This window comes from Tiliqua scincoides, chromosome 3 (genome assembly GCF_035046505.1).
Source record: "Tiliqua scincoides isolate rTilSci1 chromosome 3, rTilSci1.hap2, whole genome shotgun sequence".
NCBI classification, from domain to species: Eukaryota; Metazoa; Chordata; class Lepidosauria; order Squamata; family Scincidae; genus Tiliqua; species Tiliqua scincoides.
This window is the reverse complement of record NC_089823.1, coordinates 44,397,695-44,422,280: the sequence shown is the minus strand read 5'-3', so window position 1 is coordinate 44,422,280 and position 24,586 is coordinate 44,397,695. Positions and strand designations below refer to the sequence as shown.

The 24,586-nt window shown below is 43.9% G+C and overlaps 1 protein-coding gene across 4 annotated transcripts in view; it reads left to right on the top strand.

The window, feature by feature from the left end:
- The first annotated feature begins 4,965 nt into the window (after nucleotides 1-4,965).
- The window catches only part of RCSD1 (RCSD domain containing 1), a 36,390-nt gene continuing 16,769 nt past the window's right edge, over nucleotides 4,966-24,586 (top strand). Inside the window, exons 1-2 of one of the 4 annotated variants that reach the window (XM_066622597.1) lie at nucleotides 4,966-5,247; nucleotides 8,690-8,860. Coding sequence is in view for 3 of the 4 variants with exons in the window: in XM_066622594.1 (XP_066478691.1) it covers nucleotides 14,603-14,630; nucleotides 15,635-15,696 (90 nt within the window). In the remaining variant the exon portion in view is untranslated. Of the gene's footprint in view, nucleotides 5,248-8,689; nucleotides 8,861-11,374; nucleotides 11,829-14,587; nucleotides 14,631-15,634; nucleotides 15,697-24,586 lie in introns of those variants that run through there. The other 3 variants (XM_066622594.1, XM_066622595.1, XM_066622596.1) reach the window with 3 other exon arrangements.

Genomic DNA, 24,586 nt, shown 5'->3' with positions numbered 1-24,586 from the left:
ACCAGTCTCCCATCTTTGTGACCTTTATCTTGCCTCTTGAAGAGCTGCAAAAAACTGATTCTTCATTCGTTTTTCCACTATTTTCCATGTGCAAGACAAGTCATAATTTGATTTTAAGTGTGTTTTCAGGGCAGTCCAACTTCTGACAGCAGGGGGGCAGCACAACTCTGGCATGACCCCCCCAACTGTGTAGATGCAAAAGTGATTGGTGGTGACATCATGACATCACTGCCAATAACTTCTGGATTCTGAGCGCCAAAGTCACTTGGCAGGCTCAGTTGGAAGGAGGCGAAAGCGGCGATGGGTGCAACAGGGCTTTTTGTTCTCCCTGCCATGCTGTTCCAGCTTTTCCTTCTCCAAAAGAGCGATTAAGAAAAAGGATGAATATTTCAGTTCTTAACTAGGGTCTGAGCTTGCAGTACTTCATGATGACCGCATTTATATAGCATTTGTGAAATCTGTCTGAATGCTTCAGTTCCCTTCCCTGAGAGTTTGTACTTATTGCCAGAAAAGATTTCAGCCTGTCTGCAAAATGTCTATTCTCATCAGGTAGAAACTGAAAGGAAACCCATCAATATCTTTCATTTTCAGAGGATTTGGCACAGAATCAGTGATTCAACAGATTAAAGCTTGCCCCACTTGATTTTAGACTTTACAGAATCCTGAAATGGATAGCTGTGTGATCAGACCATAGGGGCTTATATCTCAGCACTGCATAGCTGAGCTAGTCATTGCTTCATTCCACAGATACTTTGCTTCACCTTCTTTTGTTGTGTGCTTCACACAACAGGGAGGAGAATGTTCCTGCTGAGGTCTAATGAAAGGACACTGCTAGAAAGAAATCATATCCTCTGCATCCACAGTTCTATATTCACCACTGCTGGTTGCCATACAATTTGCTTTCATTTGCCTAAAAAAAAGAAAATCACCTTGTTCCCCTGTATGGATCACAGTTTGTGATGGAATGAAGGCATACCATCTATGGGCCAGCACCTGGGAGCCAAACTTTACATGATACATAAGCCCTCTTCCTGGAGACTGGGGTGGGGAGAGGGGGAAATAGCCATACCCAAACTACTTGTCACATTCAGCAGTGTGAAACATTTTTTAACCATTTTGTCCCAGCCCACAGGTGTACACATTTGATCCCTGTTGTATACATGCAACGTCGTATAGTTTCAGTTCCAGGAACAGAAGAGGAGACAAGTGGTCTTTCAAATCAAATCACATAATGTTGGAGAGTTGACCAGGTAACAGAAACGCAGGATGACACAGCCGTGCCAATGATGTTCTGAGTCATATTTCCAGCCAGGTGGACAATATTGCTACATGTGTTCACACCTGAAACACTAGTGCTACAATTACAATAAAAGCATGTGACCCAAATGGCTGCAGACTTGCACATACCAAAGCAAACGGACAAACAGACACAACACTTTGGAAAATGGAAATGCAAGAGTTTGGGAGAAATATAATTTAGATTCTGTGGAATAAATGAGCGAACAAGTGGTGTCAATATCAGAAGGAAAGGCTAGTGTGGAAGGACTCTTAGGAGTCCTAAGCCAACTACACGATCAAATAGCTCCTTTTGGAGAAAACTCAAAGAAGCTATTATGTTAGAAAGAAAGTCATACTCCCCCCCCCCAAAGTTTATAATTAAAATGCATCAGGCCTTTTTTTCTTATTCTTGTCAATATGTATATATTTGTGGTGCAGTCCCCGAGTTTTGTCTCCTTTCTTGTAGAACCCTGCTGCCTGGAATCATCTTCTCATCTTCCATGCCAGTCAAAGTACAGTAGATTACTGGACCAGATGGCCCTGTGGTGTGACTCAATGCAAGGCAACTCCCCACAAAAGGCCTACATGGCTGCTTCACCTTGACAAATCCGTCTGTGCAATTGGGCACACAATTGCGTAGGGAAAGGTTAATCTGCACTGGGCAATGCAGCTATTTCTGTGATTGCAGCTATGGTTATTTTTCTGATAATTATGATCAAGGGAGTGGCTGATGGCTTCCTATGCATACGCCCTGGCATTGGCTAACCTGCTTCCGGCCCAATCCTATCCAACTCTCCAGCACCAGAGCAACCACAATGTAGACCCAAGGTAAGAGAACAAATGTTCCCATACCTTGAGGAGGCATCTGTGACTACCCACCAAAGGATGCAGTGTATGCCCCATTGGCACAGCTGCACTGACACTGGAAAATGGGATAGGATTGGGCCCTCATGCAGTTGTAAGTCTGAGCATATGGGAGGATTCTGATTGTGTGAACCAGCTCTTTGAGTACTGTATGAGGAGCTGTCCAGAGATAGATCCGGAAAGGGTTAGCTTTAATATAATCTTGTGAATTGATTGAAGGTATTTATATACTTTTTAGGCAAGCTTCACACAGCATTGACATTAAATGATTAGAACAGTAACCATCAATTAAAAAATCTATGCAATGAAAGCTGCCTTTTACTGAGTCATACCACAGGCTCTAGGAGTAGGAGATGCAAAGAGGCCTCAGAAGGCAAGGAACACTATGGGAGAAGGGTCAGATCAAGACGGGTGAGAGAGGGAGACACTGGTGAGGCACTAGGAGAGCCCTTTCAGCAGCACTGCCTGCTAAGGCATCATTTTGCAGAGCACCTCTCAGCTGTTGAGCTGTGAAATGGTTCCTCAGCAGAAGCAGCATTGCTGAAAGGGTGGCCCTCATGAAAATAGGGTTCTCTCATATCTTGAATATATGATCAAGATTTGCATATATTCTCTTCTGTCTTTTGCAGCTAATGGGCTCCTATGTGAGACTAAAAGTGCTTATTTCTGGCCATTATCTGCTTAATGATGTCACTTCCAGGTTAATAATGTCACTTCTCACCCTCAGTAGGAGCTACGAATGTTATTTGGTGAGTGTTATTTGGTGAATGTTAAACTCATTATGAAATGAGTTTGATGCTCTTGTGCAGGGATTCAACCAGGAATCTTTTCCCTATCTGGAGATAGGAATCCCAGGGATTCAATCTCTGACTTTCCCCATGTATATGCTTCTACTACTGAACCACATCTGTTCTCTAAAATAAATCTAGTAGAAAAAGTTAATGTTTTAGAAACCAGATATTTTCATTCTTCACTATTCTATCCTCTCTCCCCTCAGAGCAAGATGGTTTCTCAGAAACCCTGTGGCAATAGTCAGTGTGGAGACTATTGGGCCACCTAAACTGTAATAGCAAGAGCTAGATAGTGGGCTGCTCATGAAGAACATTTTCCAGACTCACAAAGAGAGTCTGGTCCAACAAGAAGCTGACGGAACATACCAAGATCCAGGTCTACAGAGCTTGTGTCCTGAGTACACTTCTGTACTGCAGCGAGTCATGGACTCTTCGCTCACAACAGGAGAGGAAACTGAACGCTTTCCACATGCGCTGCCTCCGGCGCATTCTCGGCATCACCTGGCAGGACAAAGTTCCAAACAACACAGTCCTGGAACGTGCTGGAATCCCTAGCATGTATGCACTGATGAAACAGAGACGCCTGCGTTGGCTCGGTCATGTCGTGAGAATGGATGATGGCCGGATCCCAAAGGATCTCCTCTATGGAGAACTCGTACAAGGAAAGTGCCCTACAGGTAGACCACAGCTGCGATACAAGGACATCTGCAAGAGGGATCTGAAGGTCTTAGGAGTGGACCTCAATAAGTGGGAAACCCTGGCCTCTGAGCGGCCCGCTTGGAGGCAGGCTGTGCAGCATGGCCTTTCCCAGTTTCAAGAGACACTTGGCCAACAGTCTGAGGCTAAGAGGCAAAGAAGGAAGGCCCATAGCCAGGGAGACAGACCAGGGACAGACTGCACTTGCTCCCGTTGTGGAAGGGATTGTCACTCCCGAATTGGCCTTTTCAGCCACACTAGACGATGTTCCAAAACCACCTTTCAGAGCGCGATACCATAGTCTCTCGAGACTGAAGGTTGCCAACATGAAGAATTTCTGCCTTCTCTCCTCCCTTTAGGGCAAATGTAAAAAAAAAGAAAAAAAACCTCCAAGACCAGCTTCAAAAAGCCAGTGGTTGTGAAAACTATTCAGAATTTACAGAGATGGGAAACACTCATGTCAAACATTTAAGCCCCTAAACAAAATTCTATCTTTGTCCCAGAGCATGTGGAACAAGAAGAAGAATATAAGGGGTGTGAGCAAATATGTCCAAACATAGCTCCAATGGCCTATCATTAGTGCAAACTTCCACGTGAGGCACCAGAAGAGTTTCAGGATTTCAGGATCTCAGCACTGCAAAGAAAAGTACATGTATAGGTTTGGGGCTTTTTAATGAAAAGATCTTTAAATAATTAGTTGATCTTTTATCTTGGAGCTAGAAGAGAACACATCACTTCCTTGGTGCATCATTTCCTTGGTGCAACTGAGAGCTTGAAATTGATGCACAAAGAACACTTGCCTGCTAACTTGCACTGGAGTCTATTCTGTGACCTTGTGACACTTGGCAGGAAGAGCTAGGGTGCAATATAATGATAGCAAATGCATTTTTACTCCAGTGTGACTAAGAATAGATACACATTTTCAAAATTATTGTGGAAAGAAATGTAACAAACAGAAATGATGGTATATTTTCTCTCTAACATTTGAGACCTCTTCCCCCCATCCGCCCGCCCCATGCCTGGAGCATTTGGAAAATGTGGGAGATACAGTACACAGGCTTCACATTAACTGCCTTGTTCGTCACTTTTCCATTTATGACTCTCCATTTAGGACTATGCTGTACCCAGCCTCATCTCTTCTTTTGCTAGTCCAGCTAGAAACAGAAAAGCAAAAACCTGTGGAAAAATAAAGAAGAACCTACCCAGGAAGTGGTAAGAAGAGGAAGAACACTGAAAAGCAAAGAGAAGGAAGGAAACACATGAGGTGTCCCCATGTTTAGGCATAGGAGGGTTTGCTGCCTTCTTTGTCTCTGCACTCTGGGAAAGACAGTATCTGTTTAGAGTCCTGTCTAAATTTAAACCCTGATTGCTTTGCTCCCCCCCTTCCTTCCCCCTCCTTCCTTGGTCTCTACTGCAGGCCACTTAGAACTCTGACAGTTTTAAAAAGCTGAGCTAGGGCTTGGATATTAAACACTTCCAAGCAGTGTGTGTTGTTTTTTTTCTGCCTGTTTCAGAAGCTTTGTAAAGTAAGTCAGACAGACAGAAGAAAACTAAAAAGAGGAAGGGGATGGGGGAGCAAATCTTTCCCAAGGACATCCCACACCTGCACAACAGAGAGGTAAAAAAAAAAATCCTTTTCTTTCTTGCTTCAGTCGTCTCTTATGTTGCTTTAAACTTTGACTCATGTAAATGTTGTTCCTGAAGTTGAGCAGCTCAAATAACTAGATGAACTGATTTCCTCATAAGTCAGTTGCTCTCTACAAACAAATAATGCGTGATAATTTTTGCATTGTGTTTTTGTTTTGTTTTGTTTTTGCTTTATGATGAAATGCCATTCTCTTGCTCTTTTGTTTGCAACATTTGGAAGCTCATACTAAGTTTGGCTAAAATAATCTCTGTGTGTCCAAAAGAGTGGAGAAGTCCATTCATTTTTTAACTTGTCATTGAGGAATTAAACCTTGCATTATCCACTTTCATTAACATTGCAACTAGTACCACTTTCTTTCAGAGAGAATTTAAAAATTAACATTTTAACTTTACAGTATGCGCACAAGCAAAGGCATAAGCTTCCTTCTGTGACTGAAAAGGTTCAAGCAGTTATATACATGTTGTTTAGTATTAATATAACTGACCGTTACTCAGACCTCAGTTACCCATCACTCATTCATGGGACTTGACGTTGGACTCCTTTTTTCTAGGAGGGTTTTTATGTCTTTTGTTGCTACAGAAATCCAACAAGTGAACCTTTTCCTGGCATGGAAATGCTGTGTGGTTTGAGCACTTCATCTCTTGGATTTCTGCCTGTCATATATGTTAAAGGCATAGGAGTCCTACCAGAAAAAATGTTGGCGTTAGTATTATTTATTATTTTTAAAACTTGACTTCACAACTCTTCACAAATCTTTAGCTGTCTTAGACATGATGCAACAAAATGTTAGTTTACTGCTATTATTTCAGGAGGATTTAAGTGAGCATAACTTTCCCTTCTTTAGAGATTTAGGGGCAAATCCTATCCAACTTTCTAGCACCGATGCAACCACAATGCAGCCCCAAGGTAAAGGAATAAATGTTCCCTTACCTTGAGGAGGCCTCAGTAACTGCACCCCCCCCCCCTCACTTCAGGATGCAGTATATGCCTCATTGGCCTAACTGCATCAGTGCTGGAAAGTTGGATAGGATTGGGCCCTGACATGTTTTGAACTGGGAAAAATAAATGTGAAAGTTGGTCAAATGGTGAGCAGGAAAATCAGTATGTAGAGACTCCAATGTATGAAAAGAGCCTTAGGGCTTAGATTGCTAGTAAATGAAAAAGGCTTGCCCAGGGCATCAACATTGTATGCATGCAATGAAAAAAAAAATCTTATATATGCAAGGTAAAAAGAACATATAGCACTTAGGGCCCAATCCTATTCAACTTTCCAGTGCTGATGCAGCCATGCCAACGGGATGCACCTTGCATCCTGTGGTGGTGGGGCAGCCACAGAGGCCTCCTCAAGGTAAGTGAAAGTTTGTTTCCTTACCTCGGGGCTGCACTGCAGCTGCAGCTGCGCTGGAAAGTTGGATAGGGTTGGGTCCTTAGTCTTCTTCATTCAGGTGGCAAATCCGCTTCACCATCCAACCATGATTTGAGATTTCCCTGTCTACTGTTAGCTTGGTAAGTCTAATAAAGATCACACAGCAGCTAACTCTCAGAGCAAGCTGTTTATTTGTTATGTTAAAAAAGCACATCAAGTTGTACATACTCTGCACTTTGTATCTTAGGACATCTTTTGCCCTGTTCCAGCTTGTCAAACCACAATAGTTTGTTCCTTAGACTAGTATTAGTTGCTGCTACGTCTGCAGGACTTTGGTTTGTGATGCAATTAATGGCGAAAAATTCCACCTCTGTGCATGCAGTATCTTATTATTTTTCACACTTTTGAAAATGATGCATTCTTTATAGGCTGCTACATCCCCCATTCCATATAACTTTGGCATGGCAAGGGAACACTCATCTAGCCAGATTTATTTATTTTACTGTCAGTAAGGCTGCTTCCACCTACTCTTCACCAGTTCAAGGAACCTTTGGTTACTTGGTTATTTTGTTCTTTAGTCATTGTTTAGTTTGTTTAGTTGGTTGTTTATTCTTTGGAATAAGTATGCCCTGTTCTGAGCTGGAGCATACAGATAACCAAATGATATTTAAGAAGGTGGAAAGGGATGAACTGTAACCTGGCTGTCTTCCTGTCCAACTAAGTACAGTGCTACTATCTGTGAGAAAGGACGAATGTTGCAGAAAGGTTCAATTTAGGTGGCATTTCTCTGACTGATCATGCAGAAATTTCTGACTAAGCCTCTGCATATGCTGTATGTAAAGGGAAAAAAACAGAAAGATACGGTGGGATGTTCCCAATCAAGCCAACTAAGGCAGGCTGCCAAACAAAACATGGTCACTCCCAAGAGAATCAAGACTAAGATTAACACATCAGGATGAACTATTGTTTGAGGAGGGAATAGTTGTAAATCAGATTGTTGTAGGATGGATGCCTCAGAATTTTATTGCACTTGTGCCTTTTTTTTACCCATCTCAAATTTCTGTCATTGTTTATCTTTCATTGTATAGAAACCTGCAGTGCCTCTCACCAAGTATTACTGTATTTTGTAAAGTTTCTTGTGAGGAACAAGCAAAACATTAGATTGTGTATGCTCAGAAATATTTAGTAAAACCCAATCCTCAAACTTTTGTAATTCAGAGGCCAGCAGAAAATCGGATCACAAGATATTAGTTCCTGTGTAGGAAATCACATGCAAAAATCAGCTAACAGCTTGTATCTGGAACAAACAGTGGGTCATATCTAGGCCATCAGAACACAACTACTGTTTCACAAGAGTCTTTTGCTATACTGTAGTAGTGTGTGTGGCCTCATTTGAGGGGAAACAAAGTATAGAGAACTGAAGGTAGGTTATCAATTAGTTTAGGGAACAAACCTTGCAGAACTTTATATAAGAAAATGCTACTTTGAACTGTTTTTATAGATAGTAGTTAGTTCCTCTTGGTAGTTAGTCTTAGTTACTCCCTTTGGTCACTTGGTTATTTTTTTCTTGATTATGCCCCTGTGAGTAATTACTTTCTTTTCTTCTTCCTTCCCAGATGTTTTCCTATAATCATATTGAGTATTCCTGGCACCATCGGCACTTTGTTGAGTTTCTCAGCTCTAGTGATATGTGACTCCTGTTTGAGTCACATATTATGTACTCTGTATTTGAAAATTCTGGCTTCCAGAGCTATGTGCCAGTGAAAAATCTCAATTTTATTTTAAAAAGAAATGTTAGCCCTAATGGTTACAGAGTTGAAATGTAACACACATAAAGGAACCCAGAGTTTCTGGAATTGCCTGATTAACAATAAGATAAGTTTCCTAAATTAAGGCTGCAATCCTATCCACACTTACCTGGGAGTAAGCCCCATTGACTATAATGGGACTTACTTCTGAGTAGACATGCATAAGATTGGGTTCTAAGCCATTTAAGAACTCGTTGTTGGGGTGAACATTTAGGAGCTTCTTTTCCATTCTTTCTAGGTTCTGTTCTTCAGTCTTACACCTAAATTTCCACATAAGGGACACTTTGATCTGCTGTACTCAAGTGGTGGTGTGGCCATCTGAAACACAGAAGTATCCATCAAACAGCAGACATAAGTTATCTATGACAAAACTGGTCAGAAGAGCTATTGACCTATACAACCTTGCCAGGTGCAATGATAAAAATAGTTTTGCTTTTCAGAGCCAGGCTCGATGAATAAGTGCAACAGGAAACAGACACGTTTGCTTCTTCCTATGTCACGCACTTTAAATCAGCTTTCATACAGCTCTCGTCTCTTTTGCAATTGGCATGCTTAGAGGCGGCTTGATGCTTCACAATTGTTAATGCTTCTCAAAACTTAAATCAGAAATAATGTATAGAGGAAGATGCCATTCTCTCCAGGGACTGAATTATAAAACCAAGATAGCTGATACTCCCATGATTTGCTGCTATGATTCATTTGAAAAAGGGAAAGAAAAGAATTCCCATGCTAGGTTGAAGCAATGGGCCATCCATCCCACTATCCTTCTGAACCATCTGTTAACTAACTACTGTAAATTAGTGAAAGCAACACATAGTGTTCAAAGCTCCTGTTTCACTGGTTTGTCTCCACTTAACTCCATGTCTAGCAATATCAGGAGGAACTCTTGGGCTTATACTTGTAAACATCCATGGTGATCATCCTTTTCCTGAGCAGACAAGACAGTCCAATGGCACATATGTCAATCACTTCTTCCCAGTTTATATTTCTTTGAACACTGAAATCACCTGTCATTTTATTGTCTTGTCTTAGGCTCAGACTGAATGTGCAATTACTGTATTCCATGGGAAAATGCATCTGTGAGCACATCCGTGAGTGCTCACCCATGCTAGATTTGCAGTCATGCGTTCACTCCAATCCAGAGTTCTATTTGTTGAAAAGCCCATCCTAGTCCCTCCTCTATGCTATCTGTCATCATACTTGGGCAGACTTCCTGCGCTGACTGGGCGAGCAGTCACAGAGAGCTCACCCACACATGCAGGAGTAAGCCCCTGGCCGTCCTTGGAAAGAATCTTGCCCAAACGAGGCATGTGGGAACAGTAATCCAAGCAGCTGCCTCACACCCCTTCATACTTTCAGAAATGCAGACAAAAATATTTAGACCAAAAGCAATGTTTTTAATGTAAAAATAATGTAAAAATAGATTGAATTGACTCCGCAAGGTGCTGGAGGGACATATTGATGTCAGCTTCCTCTTTCCTTCTCGCTCTCATTTGCTCCCTGCTGCTACACTCATTGGGTAGCCCATCAATTACACAACATTGGCTGAAATCCTATATGCACTTTCTTGAGAGTAAGCTTCACTGAACACAATGGGATTTAGGGCGCAATCCTAACTAGTAGTTTGGCCAGCCCAAGTCCCTTGGGTTGGCCTGGGAGGGTTGCAAATGTGCCATAAAGTAGTGGAGTAGCTAATGATTGTGTAGCCCGGTGCCAAGCTCAAAATGTTGCCCCAGAATTGATGTCACAACCAGAAGTAACGTCACGTCTGGGCTTTTTCAAAAGTGAAAAGGCATGTATCTGCTGTCTGGGGTCAAAGAAGATTTGTAGCCTCTCCCAGACAAAATCAAACTAATTAGGTAAATAAATAAAGTGTGCCCCTGATAGGTTTGAGACACTGTATTGGGGTGAAGAGGGACGGTTATTGTTCTCTTGCTAAATGTAAGAGGGGCACCTCCTGAACAACAGTCTCATAGGTTGATTTTGAGTTAAGAAAATCCACTTTTTGTTCTATAAGGCAATTGTGTTTTCATTTTCTGGTTAATTAGCCATAACTTTTGATAGAATACAGATATTCCAATAGGGTTTGTTTCATTGCATTCTATATTAAATTACATTATAACATGATGGTATTAATCATATATACCAAGATTTTCACAATTTTCGTCACTAGTGTCAAGCTCAGCTTGTTGCCCTCCTAAAGCTTGATGCCCAGTGCAACTGCTACCCCCTGCACCCCCTTGGCTATGCCACTGCCATAAAGCACGTTTGCGCCTCCTTGAGGGGAAGCTGGGCTGGTGCTCTGGGAAGCACCAGCCTACAGAGACTGACATAAGCCTCTGCGCTGACTTCCCCTCAGATGCTTGCATTGACCCCGCTGGACCGACGCAAGCGGAAAAGGTAGGTGGGGGGAGGCAGGGGAGAGGTGGGAAGGAGGAGGGAGGGAGGCGTTCCTGGGTGGGGGAGGGTGGGTGAAGGGCAGCCCTGGGGGCTGCCCCAAGGGAGAGGGAGGCGGGGCTGGGATCCAGCAGTTATGTCGAATCCCAAACCCCATTCCTGGGGAGAACCAAGTGGCTTCAAGCCGCTCCGCTCTCCTTTTGACTTGTGCCACCTCCAGAGGTGGTGCAAGTGCGAGGAGACCCATTGGGACCAGCAGCCCTTACCCAGGGGTAAGGAGAAAAGTTTCCCCTTGCCTCTGGCTAAGCCGCTTATGGCCACTATCTTGTGCTGGATATAGCGCAAGCCTCCTGGCTTGCCTGTTCCAGTGCAGGATAGGATTGCGCCCTAAGTACGCATACATAGGTCTGATTAGCTATAGCTGAGTGGGCAGAGAGAGGAGGTGACTGTAGCATTGTACCTTTCCCCCACTTCTCCTTCCAGTACAACTCCTAGCAAGAAGGAAGAGGATTTAAGCAGCTGGGAGGGACAAGCAAGTTGGAGATGACAATAGCGCCCTATGCATGCCAATTCAGAACTAAGACCCATTGTGTTTGCTCACTCTTGGCTGTCCTGATGGGAAGAGATAGGATTTTCCCCTCCTGCTCCTTACTCCCCCAGAGATTCCAACCAGATTAACAGAGCAAAAGATAAAGCAAAAGCTGGCCTGAGAAAACAAGGGAAGATGAGCTCTGGCAAAGAGGAGCTCCCCTCTGAGTCAGTCTACGGCACCACCTCACCTTCAGAAGTCATGGATATAGGACAACTACATGAATTTTCCAGCCATACATTCCAAGTCCACATGGAAGACTCCCAACTCATGTATTAAGAATTGGAAAAGATACTTGGCTTATTCTTTGGGGAAACACTCATGGATCACTGACGGATAAGGAAACCATGTGGGTCTTGCATCCAAACATCCAAGTGGTGCTACATCCATGGTAAATGCTGATTCTATCCTATTGTTTGGGTTATTGGGATTTTTAAAGATGCTTGTTCAAGGGATATGCTGGGATTAAGAGATTTCTGAAAAATCCAAGAATACTGTACCATATTTATTAGATCTCTTTTATCAACTAATGTACTGGATTAATCCTGTAATACTTGCTTGGAGAAACAGATGCTATGAAAGATTTGCAAGTTACTCCATAGCACAAGCCTCCAGCACAGGTCTTAGTGATTGTGGAAATTTCCCAAGATAGAACAACAGCAAGACAAGATGCGCAGCCTTATCTAAACATTATGGGTGTGGAACGGTACTACCTATTCTTTGGAGGAGTTGCTTATATAATCATAATTACTACATTCTTCCTCCATAGTAAATGTATAACCAAATATTTAGAAAGGTTTATAACCTGCCAGAAAGGTATCTGTGTTTGTTCACCACTTAGGTTCCATATTCAGAGGACAACCCATGTTAATGGCAACTGAGGTTAGTTGTCCAGGCTTGTGGTCAAAACTCTATTTTTGCAAATGGTGTCATTTCAGAGTTGTTAGAATTTCCAGGTAATTCCTACTCAATGACCGGACCCTCTGGAGAAGGTATTGCTGGAAATACAAGTCTTCTTTACCATGGGTGGGTGGGAGCAGTATGGCTACACCAGCAAGCCCCACCCTTGCTATCCACATGTGATACCCTGTCTCTCCCCATCAGCATTTGTATGAAGTGACAAATGGTCACAGAGAGGCATAGTGGAGCATCAGTAGAGGGGCAGGGCCTGCCAGTATGCTTGGCCTTCCCCTCCTCCTCATGCATACAGGAATACCTGTGAACAGGACTGTTGAGAGAAAGACAGAGAAAAGATAAGGCTGTCTGTTTCATACAGAAGTTTCCAAGCCAAATCTGCAGCCTGTGTGATCAAGAGCAGGCTTACTCTCAGGTAAGCCCTATTACAACCACTGAGAATTACAGGAAGATATGCAGACTGGAACATTTTGTTGTGGGACCCTCTTACTTTAGTATCAGCCAAGTTCTGTTTTCACTTGTAGCGTTAAATAGCCTCATGGGCTAGGGAAGAGCTGAAGAGAGTGGTAAGCCTGAGGCTCACTAAATTAGAACTTGAAATATGGTGAGATTGTTGGATACAAGCTGGTGCAGAAGAATGAAAGTAGTAGTTTCATAAACAAAAGCATACCCCTGTGAATCATTCAAATCTACAGCAGTATTTGGAGCCAGAAGAATCATATAATCAATTTTTCCCAGCACTGATGGGGCACACAACTTCACAGTTGGAGAACTATAGATCAGTGACAAAAGAAGCTGAGAGAGAGGCATTGAGGCTGATCTGTACGTTACAGGTGTCATACAAACCCAACAGGAAAAAGCCCATGGGATTATTCACACCCCTCTTGGCACAGCTATAATGTAGCCTCTGTCTTCATTTCTTAATTCCCCATCACATGTGGAGCATCTCCATGACACTATGTAGACCAGACTAGCCTTTGTCCATCTATTATGATGGCTGACAGATTTCCTAGTCCCTGGCAGCAATCCTGACAGTATTGAACTATTGAACTCAGTGCAACTTGCCATACTTCTGAGTGGATATGCATAGGATTGCCCTATAAAGCTGCACACAATGGGACTTATGGCCAGGTATGCCAGCAGAACGAGGGACCTTTGCCAGTGTCTCTGCAAAGGTCATCAGTGCAGCAGCCATAAAGCCACATACTGTCAGCAAAATGGCACAGACCAGTTGCTGGTGGGGTTCTGCCAGGGGAGTGGTAGGGATTGGGACAGGGTGGGACAGGGTCAGATGTGATAAAGCCAGCAGCCACCAGATCCCAAACTCCTGTTTCAGGCCAGTCATGCTTCCAGCAGGCTTCTCAGAGCTACACCAGGAAAAGAGCTGGTGCAGATCTGAGGAGTCCCATTGAGGACCATGCAGCAGACTACACTGAGGCAAGTCCTTCTCCTTTACACCCCACTCACCCGGCCTTTTCTCTAGACCTGTTCTCTTCAGAGATGCACTTTGGCCACCCTCTATCCTTTGTACCATTGCCCAGTAGGATTTGGCCATTAGTTCTGAGAAAACATGCATAAGCTTGTACTGTAAAAAAGAAAAGTTTAATATTCCAGGTTCATTAAATAAATGTACGATGCTTTTCAACTTGGACTTTGCATTTTTGAGAAACAAAAAGAAAAATCATTAAATTTTTTGGAATAGTGTAGTTGTGCTTCATCTAAGCTGGATTAGCCAAGTGTGAGATATTTGGCTCTTAACTTTTCTTTTATAAGGCACAATTGTGTTTTCTATATGCCGTGATAAGGGAGAGCATTATCGCTGTCTCAGGGAGTGGAGTGTAGAATGGGCCAGACAAGCTGAGGCCCAATGTTTACACCAGTTGTTGCCAGCTGTGAAGGGAAGGAAGCAATACTGTTTTTCTTGAGGTGTAGAAACTGAGACAGATCCAAGACTTAGATATTTCTAACTTTGTGTTTTTGCACATATCCCCTCAGGACTGTTACTTGCTGTTGTGTTCTTTTCAGGGAAAGGTTACCAATTCTCAGAACTAAAAATGGACACCCAGTATATCTGGTAAAAGGATCGAGGTAGTAGGTGATGGGAAAGACCCCTACCTGAGACTTTGAAGATCACCCATACGTTCTACTCCCTGAAATCATCAGAAGGGGCCATTGTGCATATGCCACCCCCAACAAAAATGAAGAGGTAGTGACGAGGAGCAGGGACTTCTCAGCCATGGCACTGCAGTTATGGAATTCTGTCCCTTCAATTGTTCCAGTGGGTGCTAAAAACATTTTATTTTAGTAAGAGTTTATGTAGTGATGGGTACTATTAGTGGGGATTTCTGTATTGTGTCAGTTTTTAATGCTTTATGTCTGCTTTTATTGCCACCTTTGGTTATTATTTGTTTGTTTGTTATTACCCTACAGTGGGTATCTACAATGGGTCTTAGGCCTGGGAAAAAGCTGTGACCTTGGATGGCTGCTCTGAGCAGACACTGCTGGGCTAGATGAAGCCATGCTTTCACTCAGTATAAGTCAGCATTATAATTCAAGAAGAAACAGTGTTTATGGACAAATACTGTCAGAGCAAATGTGCTAGTCAGTGTGTTGCAGCAAAGAAAAATTTAATGTGACAGGACATTAGTAGGCAGGCCTGTTTTATCAAATGTGCCTGTTTATAGACCCAGTCTGTAAAATAAGTGTTTTAAAACTTCATACACATATACTGAGACAGTAATAAAACAACTCACTACCACTGTTGACTCTGACACTAGCTTTTCCAACCTCTTGGCATAAGACTGCCAAGAACATTCAATGCTGCCATCATGTTCTCTACACTCATTCAAGTCTATAATATCAACGATATAAAAAGCCCACTTTGTCACTGGCAAGCTATTTATAGATGCTGATAAGTTTGGCTGTTTACCAACCGGAGACATTTTCAGTGAAAGCCAAAGATTTTGTTGTGGTGGAATTTCTGTCAGCTGCATTGAGCTCATGAGATAGCGTAGGGAATCCATGGAATAAACATATGGAGAAAATATTTCAGTGGGAAACAATTGAACAGCAAATCCTGTGTCTTTCAAATGCTACTAAGACAGTGGTTAATCAAATCATCCACTGGCTGACTCTCTTCAAAACATCCTACAGTCTTGTTCACCTGATGGTCATCATAGTGGGTAACCTAAACTACAGTGAAATTTTTTCTGTGAGATTTCTGAACAGTGCGTTTTCACCTCAGCATTTCCCTTATTCATTATCTCTTTTATCTCCCTCCAGGAATCATTTGTATAATACTTACCCAACCTGAGAATTGTGGCACTAGGCACAAGGGTCTACAGGTATTGACTTGGTATACTATGCATAGGTGTTGGCATAGATGCTGACTTGGTCATTATTTTTGGTTGCTCCCAACCCTTACTTCCCTTGAGTTTTCTGGCATACTTGGGGGAGGAGAGGGGCCTTTTCTCATTTGCAGTGGAGTAGGGAGATGATGGGCAGTCCACTCCTATCCTCCCTGGTGCCACCAGTTACAGTGGTGCCAAAATGGCAGCTGCTGTATCTAATGGGGCCAGGGAGGCTACCAGAGTTCTCCTCAGGGGAGGGAGACTTTTGTCTCTCTCTCTTGAGGAAAGCCCCAGGCCCAGCAATGGAGCAACTTGAGCCTCCACCAGCTATTTTGCTGGCGCAGACTTGAGAAGAACAGTATTGGGCTTTGCAGACCGAGGAGCATAGAATCTGGCAGAGAAGACAGGAAATGCAAGCTGTGTATGTGGTTAACAGACAAAGTACATGGTTTTTTTAAACATATTTAATGTAAAAATAATAATTCATTAAAACAAAAGATGGTTTTTATTTTACATTGTTTTGCCTTGCTGGCTTTTGCTCTCTTCCTCTTCTCCCTGACCTCTTATTCACAAGGCAGTTGATGGTTCTACTGGCTCTGTGAAGTGAGGAAGGGCTGTCCCAGTGAGCAGTAGCATTGTATTTTGAACTACAAAGATCAGCCTGAGTGCTGTTCCAGGGATGCTGGGAAAAGGTGTGTGTGTGTGTGTGTGTGTGTGTGTGTGTGTGTGTGTCTGTCTGTCTGTCTGTCTGTCTTGGGCTCCTGCAGGACAGTCTCCTTTCCTTAGACTTGCATCATCTCTCCATGGGGCTACCTTGACCATTTTGTTGGCTTTCAGAACAGGTGTATACATTTTTGGCATAATGCCAACATCCGCCCTCCTTTTACTACATCTGTTCTTCCTAAACAACTGGTAGCCTTCTATTTATTGCATTCCAATCATGAGAGTCATCCCAGTGAGTTTTGGTTATTCCTATCAAGTCAAATTTTGTCTGGGACATGGTGGCTCAGTGGGTTAAACTGCTGAGTCGACGAGCCTCTTGAGCACAAGGTTGGCAGTTCGAATCTGTGTGGTGGGGTGAGCTCCCATTGCTTGTCCCAGCTCCTGCCAACCTAGGAGTTCGAAAGTATATAAAAATGGGAGTAGATAAATAGGTACCACCTTGGTGGGAAGGTAACGGTGTTCCATGCACTTAGGCATCTAGTCATGCTGGCCACATGACCACGGAAACCTTCTACAGACAACGCTGGCTTCAGCTTAGAAATGGAGATGGCATTCTGTGCACTTAGGCATCTAGTCATGCTGGCCACACGACCATGGAAATTGTCTACGGACAACACTGGCTCTTCGGCTTAGAGATGAGCACAGCCCCTAGTTGGAAATGACTAGGCTTAACACCAGGGGGAACCTATCAAGTCAAATTTACCTTCTCTTGCTAGTAGTTCAAGCTCATCCTGGGTAGAAATTGGAGTTAAAAGGATGGGACCTAGAAGCAAACTGGAAGCCAGTGCAGGTCACAGAGCACAGGAACGTGTAATATGTTTGGACCAACAGGCACCAGAAAGTATCCTGGCTGCTGCATTCTGTATCAGTTGAAATTTCTGGACAATCTTCAAAGACAGCTCCAAGTAAATAAAAGGCTAGACATCAGTATTTCTTTATGTGTAGTTTTCCATTTAAAATGGCAGTTGCAGGACAACCATGGCTTGAGCACAGGAGGCTTGAGCCTTTTTCTCCGGTGTTTTTCTATCAGAAATACTATAAAGTGGCTATTTGCTGTTGAAGATGACACTGTAGCAAGTCTTCTGCACAGTAACAGGATACATAACATGTGCCATTTCAACAGTCAGTATGTGGCTCTAAGACTTGTCAGTTTTCAGAACTATTTACGCACTCATTGCTTAGGTTTGTGAGAGAAGGGTTTGCTTCCCGCACTCACGCTCCAGAGGAGAAAGACTCTGGAATTCTCCGTTGGGTGAGTGAGGAGGATTTCCTGCCTTCATTTGTTTCAGCCTTCATTCTTCCTTACTAAGTATTTGCATGGATATGTCTATACACAGACAGAGACCGAGAGAACAAGATACCCCCTGCCTCTCTGTGCTTTGGCAAGAGGTAGCTTTTCCTTGACCTCTGGCTCTAGGTCACTTTCTTCCCTCAAGATCATGTGAACTGAATGAGTGAGACAGTCCCTCCACCCCTGCCCAAGGCCGCCTGGAGAGCAGAGCGACTGTTCCTGCAAAACATACATAGAATGGGAAGCTTCCTGGTTCCCAGCAAGCAGTGGCAGGAGGTGTGTTCCTCTCCATATGGGAGAGATAAGCTGAAAACCCCTATGCATTCCTGCAGCAAAAGTCTGCCTTGGAGCTGTAAGGAAGTACCACTGGGACAACTTGGAGGAAAGGTCATGAGTAAATGACCTGCCCTCGTTGGGATCTCTGACAGTGTGCCTGTCAGCCTCCATAGCCACACAGCCATAGCAACATACTATGAACACAGCCACAGAACATACTACATATCCTGTTGTCTTCATTGCAAGTGTAGTCTTGTTCTTTCATTGCTGAGCACAATGCCCATTTAGCCCTACCTTCCTCCTCCTCTTCACATTTGTCCTATATGTGTTAAGGCTTCTCTGACATACCCACAATACAGCAGAGCCTTTACTGGTCTACTTTTTATTTTCTTACTAGATCCCCCAAGGTTTCCCAATATGTTGAAACTGACAAAGGAGTATTAATCTCTTCACAGTTTTTAGGTCATAAGGTCATTTTAGGTCATTTTTAGGTCATTTTTTCTTTGTGCAAAAGAATCCTGAGTTGCTCTCTTGCATTAGCTGAATCAGATCAAGGTCCACCTAGTCCAGCAGTTTGTTCCCCCCCCCCCCCCACAAATACCAGCAACCACCAGGTGCACAAATTGGCCAGTGAAAAAAATCAAAGTGCTCCACTGGTGAACAGCAGTCTACTGTACTTCCTGCTTACCCCATAATATAACATAAGATTTGTGAAATTCCTGGGGTAAGAATAATGTGTATAGATAGAAGTAGAGAAATATTTTGTTCCAGCAGAATACATAATTAGATGGGAATAAATGCAATTTTTAATCTTAAGAGTCCAGCTTGATCCTAACCATACTTATTAGGAAGTAAGGCTGCAGTCCTTGGTACACTTACCTGGAAGTAAGTCCCACTGAAGTCACTGAGAACTTGAAGTAGACATGCATAGGATTGCACTGTCTTACTGATTTCAGTGGACTTTAGTTCCAAGTTTGTTTAGGATTGCAGCCTTCATTTCAATTCAAATGTTGTGCATTAATGCTAACATTAGCATTAAAGGGATCTTCTCCTCTCAAACACTCAAGTTTTCATACGTGTAGAATGGAGTTAACCTTGTATGCTTCCCTCAGAGAGTTGCTAAAGCACAATATACTGAGCAATTTTCCCAGTAAAAAAGGATTTGTGATACCAACTTGGATTATTCATAGGATCTTTCCCAACTTCACTAATCCCCATAGACATTATTTAGAGAAAGGAGGCCACTTGCTCCTTGCATACCACAGAAAGGAGAACAGCATAACAATTTACTATAAATCCAGACTCAAAAAACTAAGCATCAGCCAAAAACTCCTACTGAGTAACTATGCATAACTAAACTATATAAGGCTCTTCCTGGCCTGGTCTGTTTCACCAGTTGAGCTCCGCATGCCGGGTTAGGGATTCTGTATGGTCTGCTGCAGGTTTCAAACAACTGAGTGTTTTAAGAGGCCTGAAGAAAATTACTCCTTCTAACCAAATACAGATTAGCCTTTACTCAAATGAGAACAGTTACTAACTGGAAGTGGGCAGATCTTTGGCCAAGTTCTATTTCTGAACTGAGGCTGTCACAGGAACTTTGACACAATGTAATGCTTATTCTACATGGCTTATGCAAAGAGGCCCCAGAGTCAAAGGCAGAAGGAATTCTGTGGGACGATTCTTCTAACTGGACATATTGCGGGTTATTCAAACTGCACAGGCCATTGCTTTCTGTAAGAAAAACTGGCCAATATTTTTAACGTCACCATTTCCTGCTGTTCACAGATGTTTCCTTTAACTCAGCTGGGAAAGGCAGAGCAAGTCAGTTCTAGATTGTGCTTCCACTGCAACCAGAGCAAATCATTCTTTCACAACTTCATGCCTTAACTGTAAGCACAAGCAGTTCCACTTCATTAATCTATCTGCATTTGAGCACTTGACTGTATTGGTTTCAATAATGTTAATATCATTCTTTTATGTGGTCCCTTGCCAAAGAGGCATTAAATCACATATCAGAACACAGGAAGCTGCTCTATCCTGAGTGAGGCCACTGATCCCTCAAGGTCAGCATTGCCCACAGTGACTGGCAACCAGTGGCATACCCAGGGGGGAAGAGGTGCAAATGCCTGGGAGCCAGGAATTTAGGTACTTGGGAGGTGGCACTGGAAACCGCTCCCCCAGTTTCTGGCGCAATCCAGAACTGCACCAACAGTGGCTGTGCTCTCAGTCACTCTAGAATGTTTCCTGATTGCATCTGAAGGCTGCCCTCCTCTCCTCCCCTTTAAAGAAAGAGGAGAGGAGAGTGGCCTTCAGAATGACCAGGGAGCCAGCCCAGCAAGAAGTGTCACATGTCTTCTCCTCCTGCAGAGCCTTTTGTGCCACTACTAACAGCATGGGCAGCTCCATCAGAGCTTTTTTGCACTGCAGGAAATGATGCCTGGGAGGGGAGCACGGCTTCCAGGAGGCTGGTGACACTCACCTCCTGGGTGCCTTCCAGAGGCGCGAAAAAGCTCCAATGCCTCTAGCAGCGGCATAGAAGGCTACATTGGAGCCTGGGCTGCTTCCTCCCTTCCCCCTTTATTCCAAAAGGGGGAGGAAGGAGGCAGCGGCGTGGAAGTAAATGCGGTGACAATAATGTCAGGGCAGATCAGGGCAGCGAATGGGGGAGTGGCCCCTGATGGGAAAACCACCAGGACTGCCACTGCTCCACTGCTGGCAGCTGCTCTCCACAGTTTCAGACATGTGTCTTTCCCAGCCCTACCTAGAAATGCCAGGATTTGAATCTGGGACCTCCTACTGGCAAAACAGGTGGTCTGCTACTCAGCTGTAGCTCAGGTCTATGCAGTGTTCTGGCCAAGAGATACAGCTGCAAGTCAGGAAGTTCCTGGCTTGATTCTTGCCTCCACCATGAGCCCCATGTGATCTTAGACAAGCCACCCAGCTTGCCTCATCTGCAGTATTGGGAAAATAAAGCCTTAACTACATGTTATGTTGACCATGTGAAGGTGCAGGTAACTGTGGTGTACCTTTATTGTGGTGTAGCTGCTACATAGGGGATTGAGGCTCAGTTTGGGGCCAGTACATGACAAGAGAAGGTGATTAATGCTGTACCTCCACATCATTTTCCTTCTAGAAATCACAGCCCCACAGTGTACGTTTAACTCTTGAAGTGCATGTGGCATGTTAAGGGTTACAGAGCAACTTCAGGGGCACAGTTTTCAGCAGGAAAAACAGCCTGGAGGTAAAGGGTTAAATATCAGACACCAACCAACAGGCCTGTGCAGCTGCTGCACAACAATAAGGTCTGAAAAACACTATCACTTTGTAAAAAAAAAAAAAAGTGCAGTTTGTATCTTAGACCAGGGCTGTCGAACTCGTTTCATACAAAGGGCCGAAGTTAGCATTTAGGGTGCCTGCTGAGGGCCGGAAGTGATGTAATTAAGCAGAGACATCATTAAGCAGCTGATGGCCACAAATCAGCACCTTACTCTCATATAGAAGTTCATTAACTGCAAATGACAGAAGAGAAAATACACAAATCTTGATCATATTTCAAGATATGGGAAAGCCCAATTTTCATGTGGGCCACTGTTTCAGTGGTAACACCTCAGCACTGCTCAGCAGCTGAGAGCCTGAGGGCCAGATAAAAAGCTTCTGGGGGGCCGCATCCGGCCGCCGGGCCTTATGTTTGACTCCCCTGCCTTAGACCCACTTACTTACCAGGGTTGTTATACACAAGTAAAACAATATGCATGAAGCATGCAGAACACCTGAGAGTGCTGTATTATAACTATGAATTATAACTATTATTGTTAGGAGCCCCATTATGAGGAAAGCCTGAAAACTTACATCCTACTAGCATTGTGTCAAGACTTCCTCCCCATTGTTGCCATATCAAAAGTTGCTTATTGCAATCAAACAGCTGGCTACTCATTGTGATGGTTGAGAGGAGGGGACCCTGCACCCAGCACCCTCCTTCCTCCCCTCCCCTCCCCTCGCCCTTTTTTCAAAATAAAGCAGCAGTAATCACCACCACCACCAAGGCTGAAACCAGATGGGTGGGGGTTGTCTTGGACAGCCTGCTCCTAGTTGCATGACAGAAGTTGTTGAGATTCTCAGGGGGTCCTCAAAAACAGATGCAGAAGTGTAGGGCTAGCAGTCATGGAGATGGGGAACTCACTGTTTAACAAGTCAACCAGGTCAGGTAGGCTAGAGATTAAAACAAGAGAGAGATTCATTAAAACAGGTCGCAGAAGAAAAGGTAGTCGTAAACAGGTAAGAGCAAAAAGATGTAGATAATGCAATGGCATAAGCACAGTTCTTACAATACAATTGGAAACAGGTAAAAAGCAAGCATAGAAAAGAAACAGAAAGCTAACACAATTTCCTAAGCTTAGGCCCTGATATTTCTTACTTTGGACTATGGGTCCTGTCGGCATGGCATCTTCCTCCTCCAAAAGGGTGACAATGCATGAGTCACTCAGTTAGAGTCAGGGTCAAGAGCCAAGAGAGGCATAGCTCTTTATTCAGTGGCATAGCCTTATGTGTCCTTTGTTGAACAATGGCACTCTTCCACCTCATTGGTCAAGTCATGGTCACCTGGTTGGGGGTGCCCAATCTGAAAGCATGCCAGCTGTGATAGGATGTGCGCACCAAACGGATGCCTTCTGGGGTCCTCACAACAAGACCATGTGCCGGTTTCTAATGGTGGCAATCCTAAAGTATTACTGGCCCATTTCAAGACAGAGAAGGGGGAAATCTGGGGATTTCATCACACTCATCTTTACAATTCTTAACTATAATGGATAGTTAGAGAATTCTGAAGTGGGAATTATTATGCTCCTGATGAATCAAGGCTTTTCCCAGAGGACTAAAAAATTTTATTTACCCATTAAAATTTTTTTAAAAATATCTACTTGCTACCTTTCCAAACTGGTTTACACTTTAAAAAAATCAAACATTAAAACTAGAAATCCACATTAAAAGTAGAAAGCAGCAGGGATGAGAACTCAAGTCAAGTGAGTTGCAAAAATGTGCATTTTTCACTGACTTGTGCAGACTCGAGACAAGCGTGTCAAAGACTCAGGCAAACACTCGAGTCTGGGGCTCCTAACTCAGGAGTTGCCCTGGGTTTGGGTGACTCGAGTTGCCCACAAATGGCTAGGCGTTGCGCCGCCTCCATCTCGCCCGAAAAGCTGCTTGTGTTGATCTGGAAGCTGGGCTTTGCGCACATGAGCAGCAGGACCAGCAGCAGGGTATGTTATGCTCAGAGATAGGTGCTGGGGAGGGTGGAGCAAAATGGTTAACTTTTTTTGTTTGGGCTTAAAACTTTAGAGTCTTGGATTGCAGAACTTGTAACAATTTTTGCAAAAGTATCCATTTTAGCTGACTAAATTTTCAAGGAGTGTTTTGCACTTGTAAGGAACAAGGGGGAGGGAGGTGCTTCTTCTTGTCACCCAGACCATCCATTGGATGATGTCTCCAGGAGAGGGAGGGGGAGAGGAGGAGCCATTTTTAGCCATAGGGTCAAGTGAGTTTTGCAAGCAGGAGGGGCTGGAGGAGATGGGGAGAAGCCGAAAGGAGGTAGTACGGTCAGCCTGCCTGCCCGCCCACTTCCAGACTGCCTGTGTGTGTGCCTCTGTCCTGAGTCCAGGTCAGTCTGTGTGCTGTAGGCTAGGCTGCAGTGAATGAATGAATGTCCACTACACTCACTAATCTCCTCTTCCACAGTCATCTGGGAGGAGGAGGAAGCCCCTGTCTTTGAACAGTGCGGTGAGACTCTTAGAGAGAGTTCTGAGTAGAGCTGCAGTGGGTGGGTCATAAGTTAGCCTTCCAGCTGCTGCAGGTGAGCAATGCATCCATCCCACCCATGGCCACTTTTGTCCCCTTGCTTGATCGCTTGCACTGCTCCTCATCCCCTCCTGCCTTGCTGAGCTGGGAAGCATCCTCCCTCCATTCCTCCTTGTAGGTCCACCCACGCCCATGATGTGAAGGGGGGTGGGTTTCCTCACAGCTTGGTGGGATTGTACAGAGGGAACCCATCAGCATGTTCTGCACTGCTGCCTTACAGATGAGATGGGTGGGGACAGCAGGGAAGTGTTTAAAGAGAACTCTGAAACACACACAGCCTGGCATAAACCCTGTTTTCTTCTGCAGAGCCGCAGCTGGCTTTTCAAAGGGAAAAGACTTGAGACTCGAATCTTTTTGAATCGTAAAACTGCTCTTGGCGACTTGGAAAGTCCACCCGTTAGCATTTGTTTTTGAGTCGTGAGGCAGAGACTCGTGACTCAAGTCACGACTACCATTTTAGAGCCTGTACTACTTACCATTTTGCACCATTCTAGCTATGCTACTGGCCAAGCCACACATCCCCACCACACAACTTCCAATGGGAGCAAAAGCTCCAAGGTCTCATTCAATGGGGAGGCCGGATAAAGGTAATCTGTGTGCAGCTAGCACTGCGGGGATCCAGATAATCATATCTACATAGGTGGAAAGCCAGAGAGCCAGACTTTAAGTGTGGATCTTAAGGCTCAGGTAGTCATACAGGCACAGGCAGGCCTGAGGATAACTTCCCTCTAAGGGCCCTAAGGG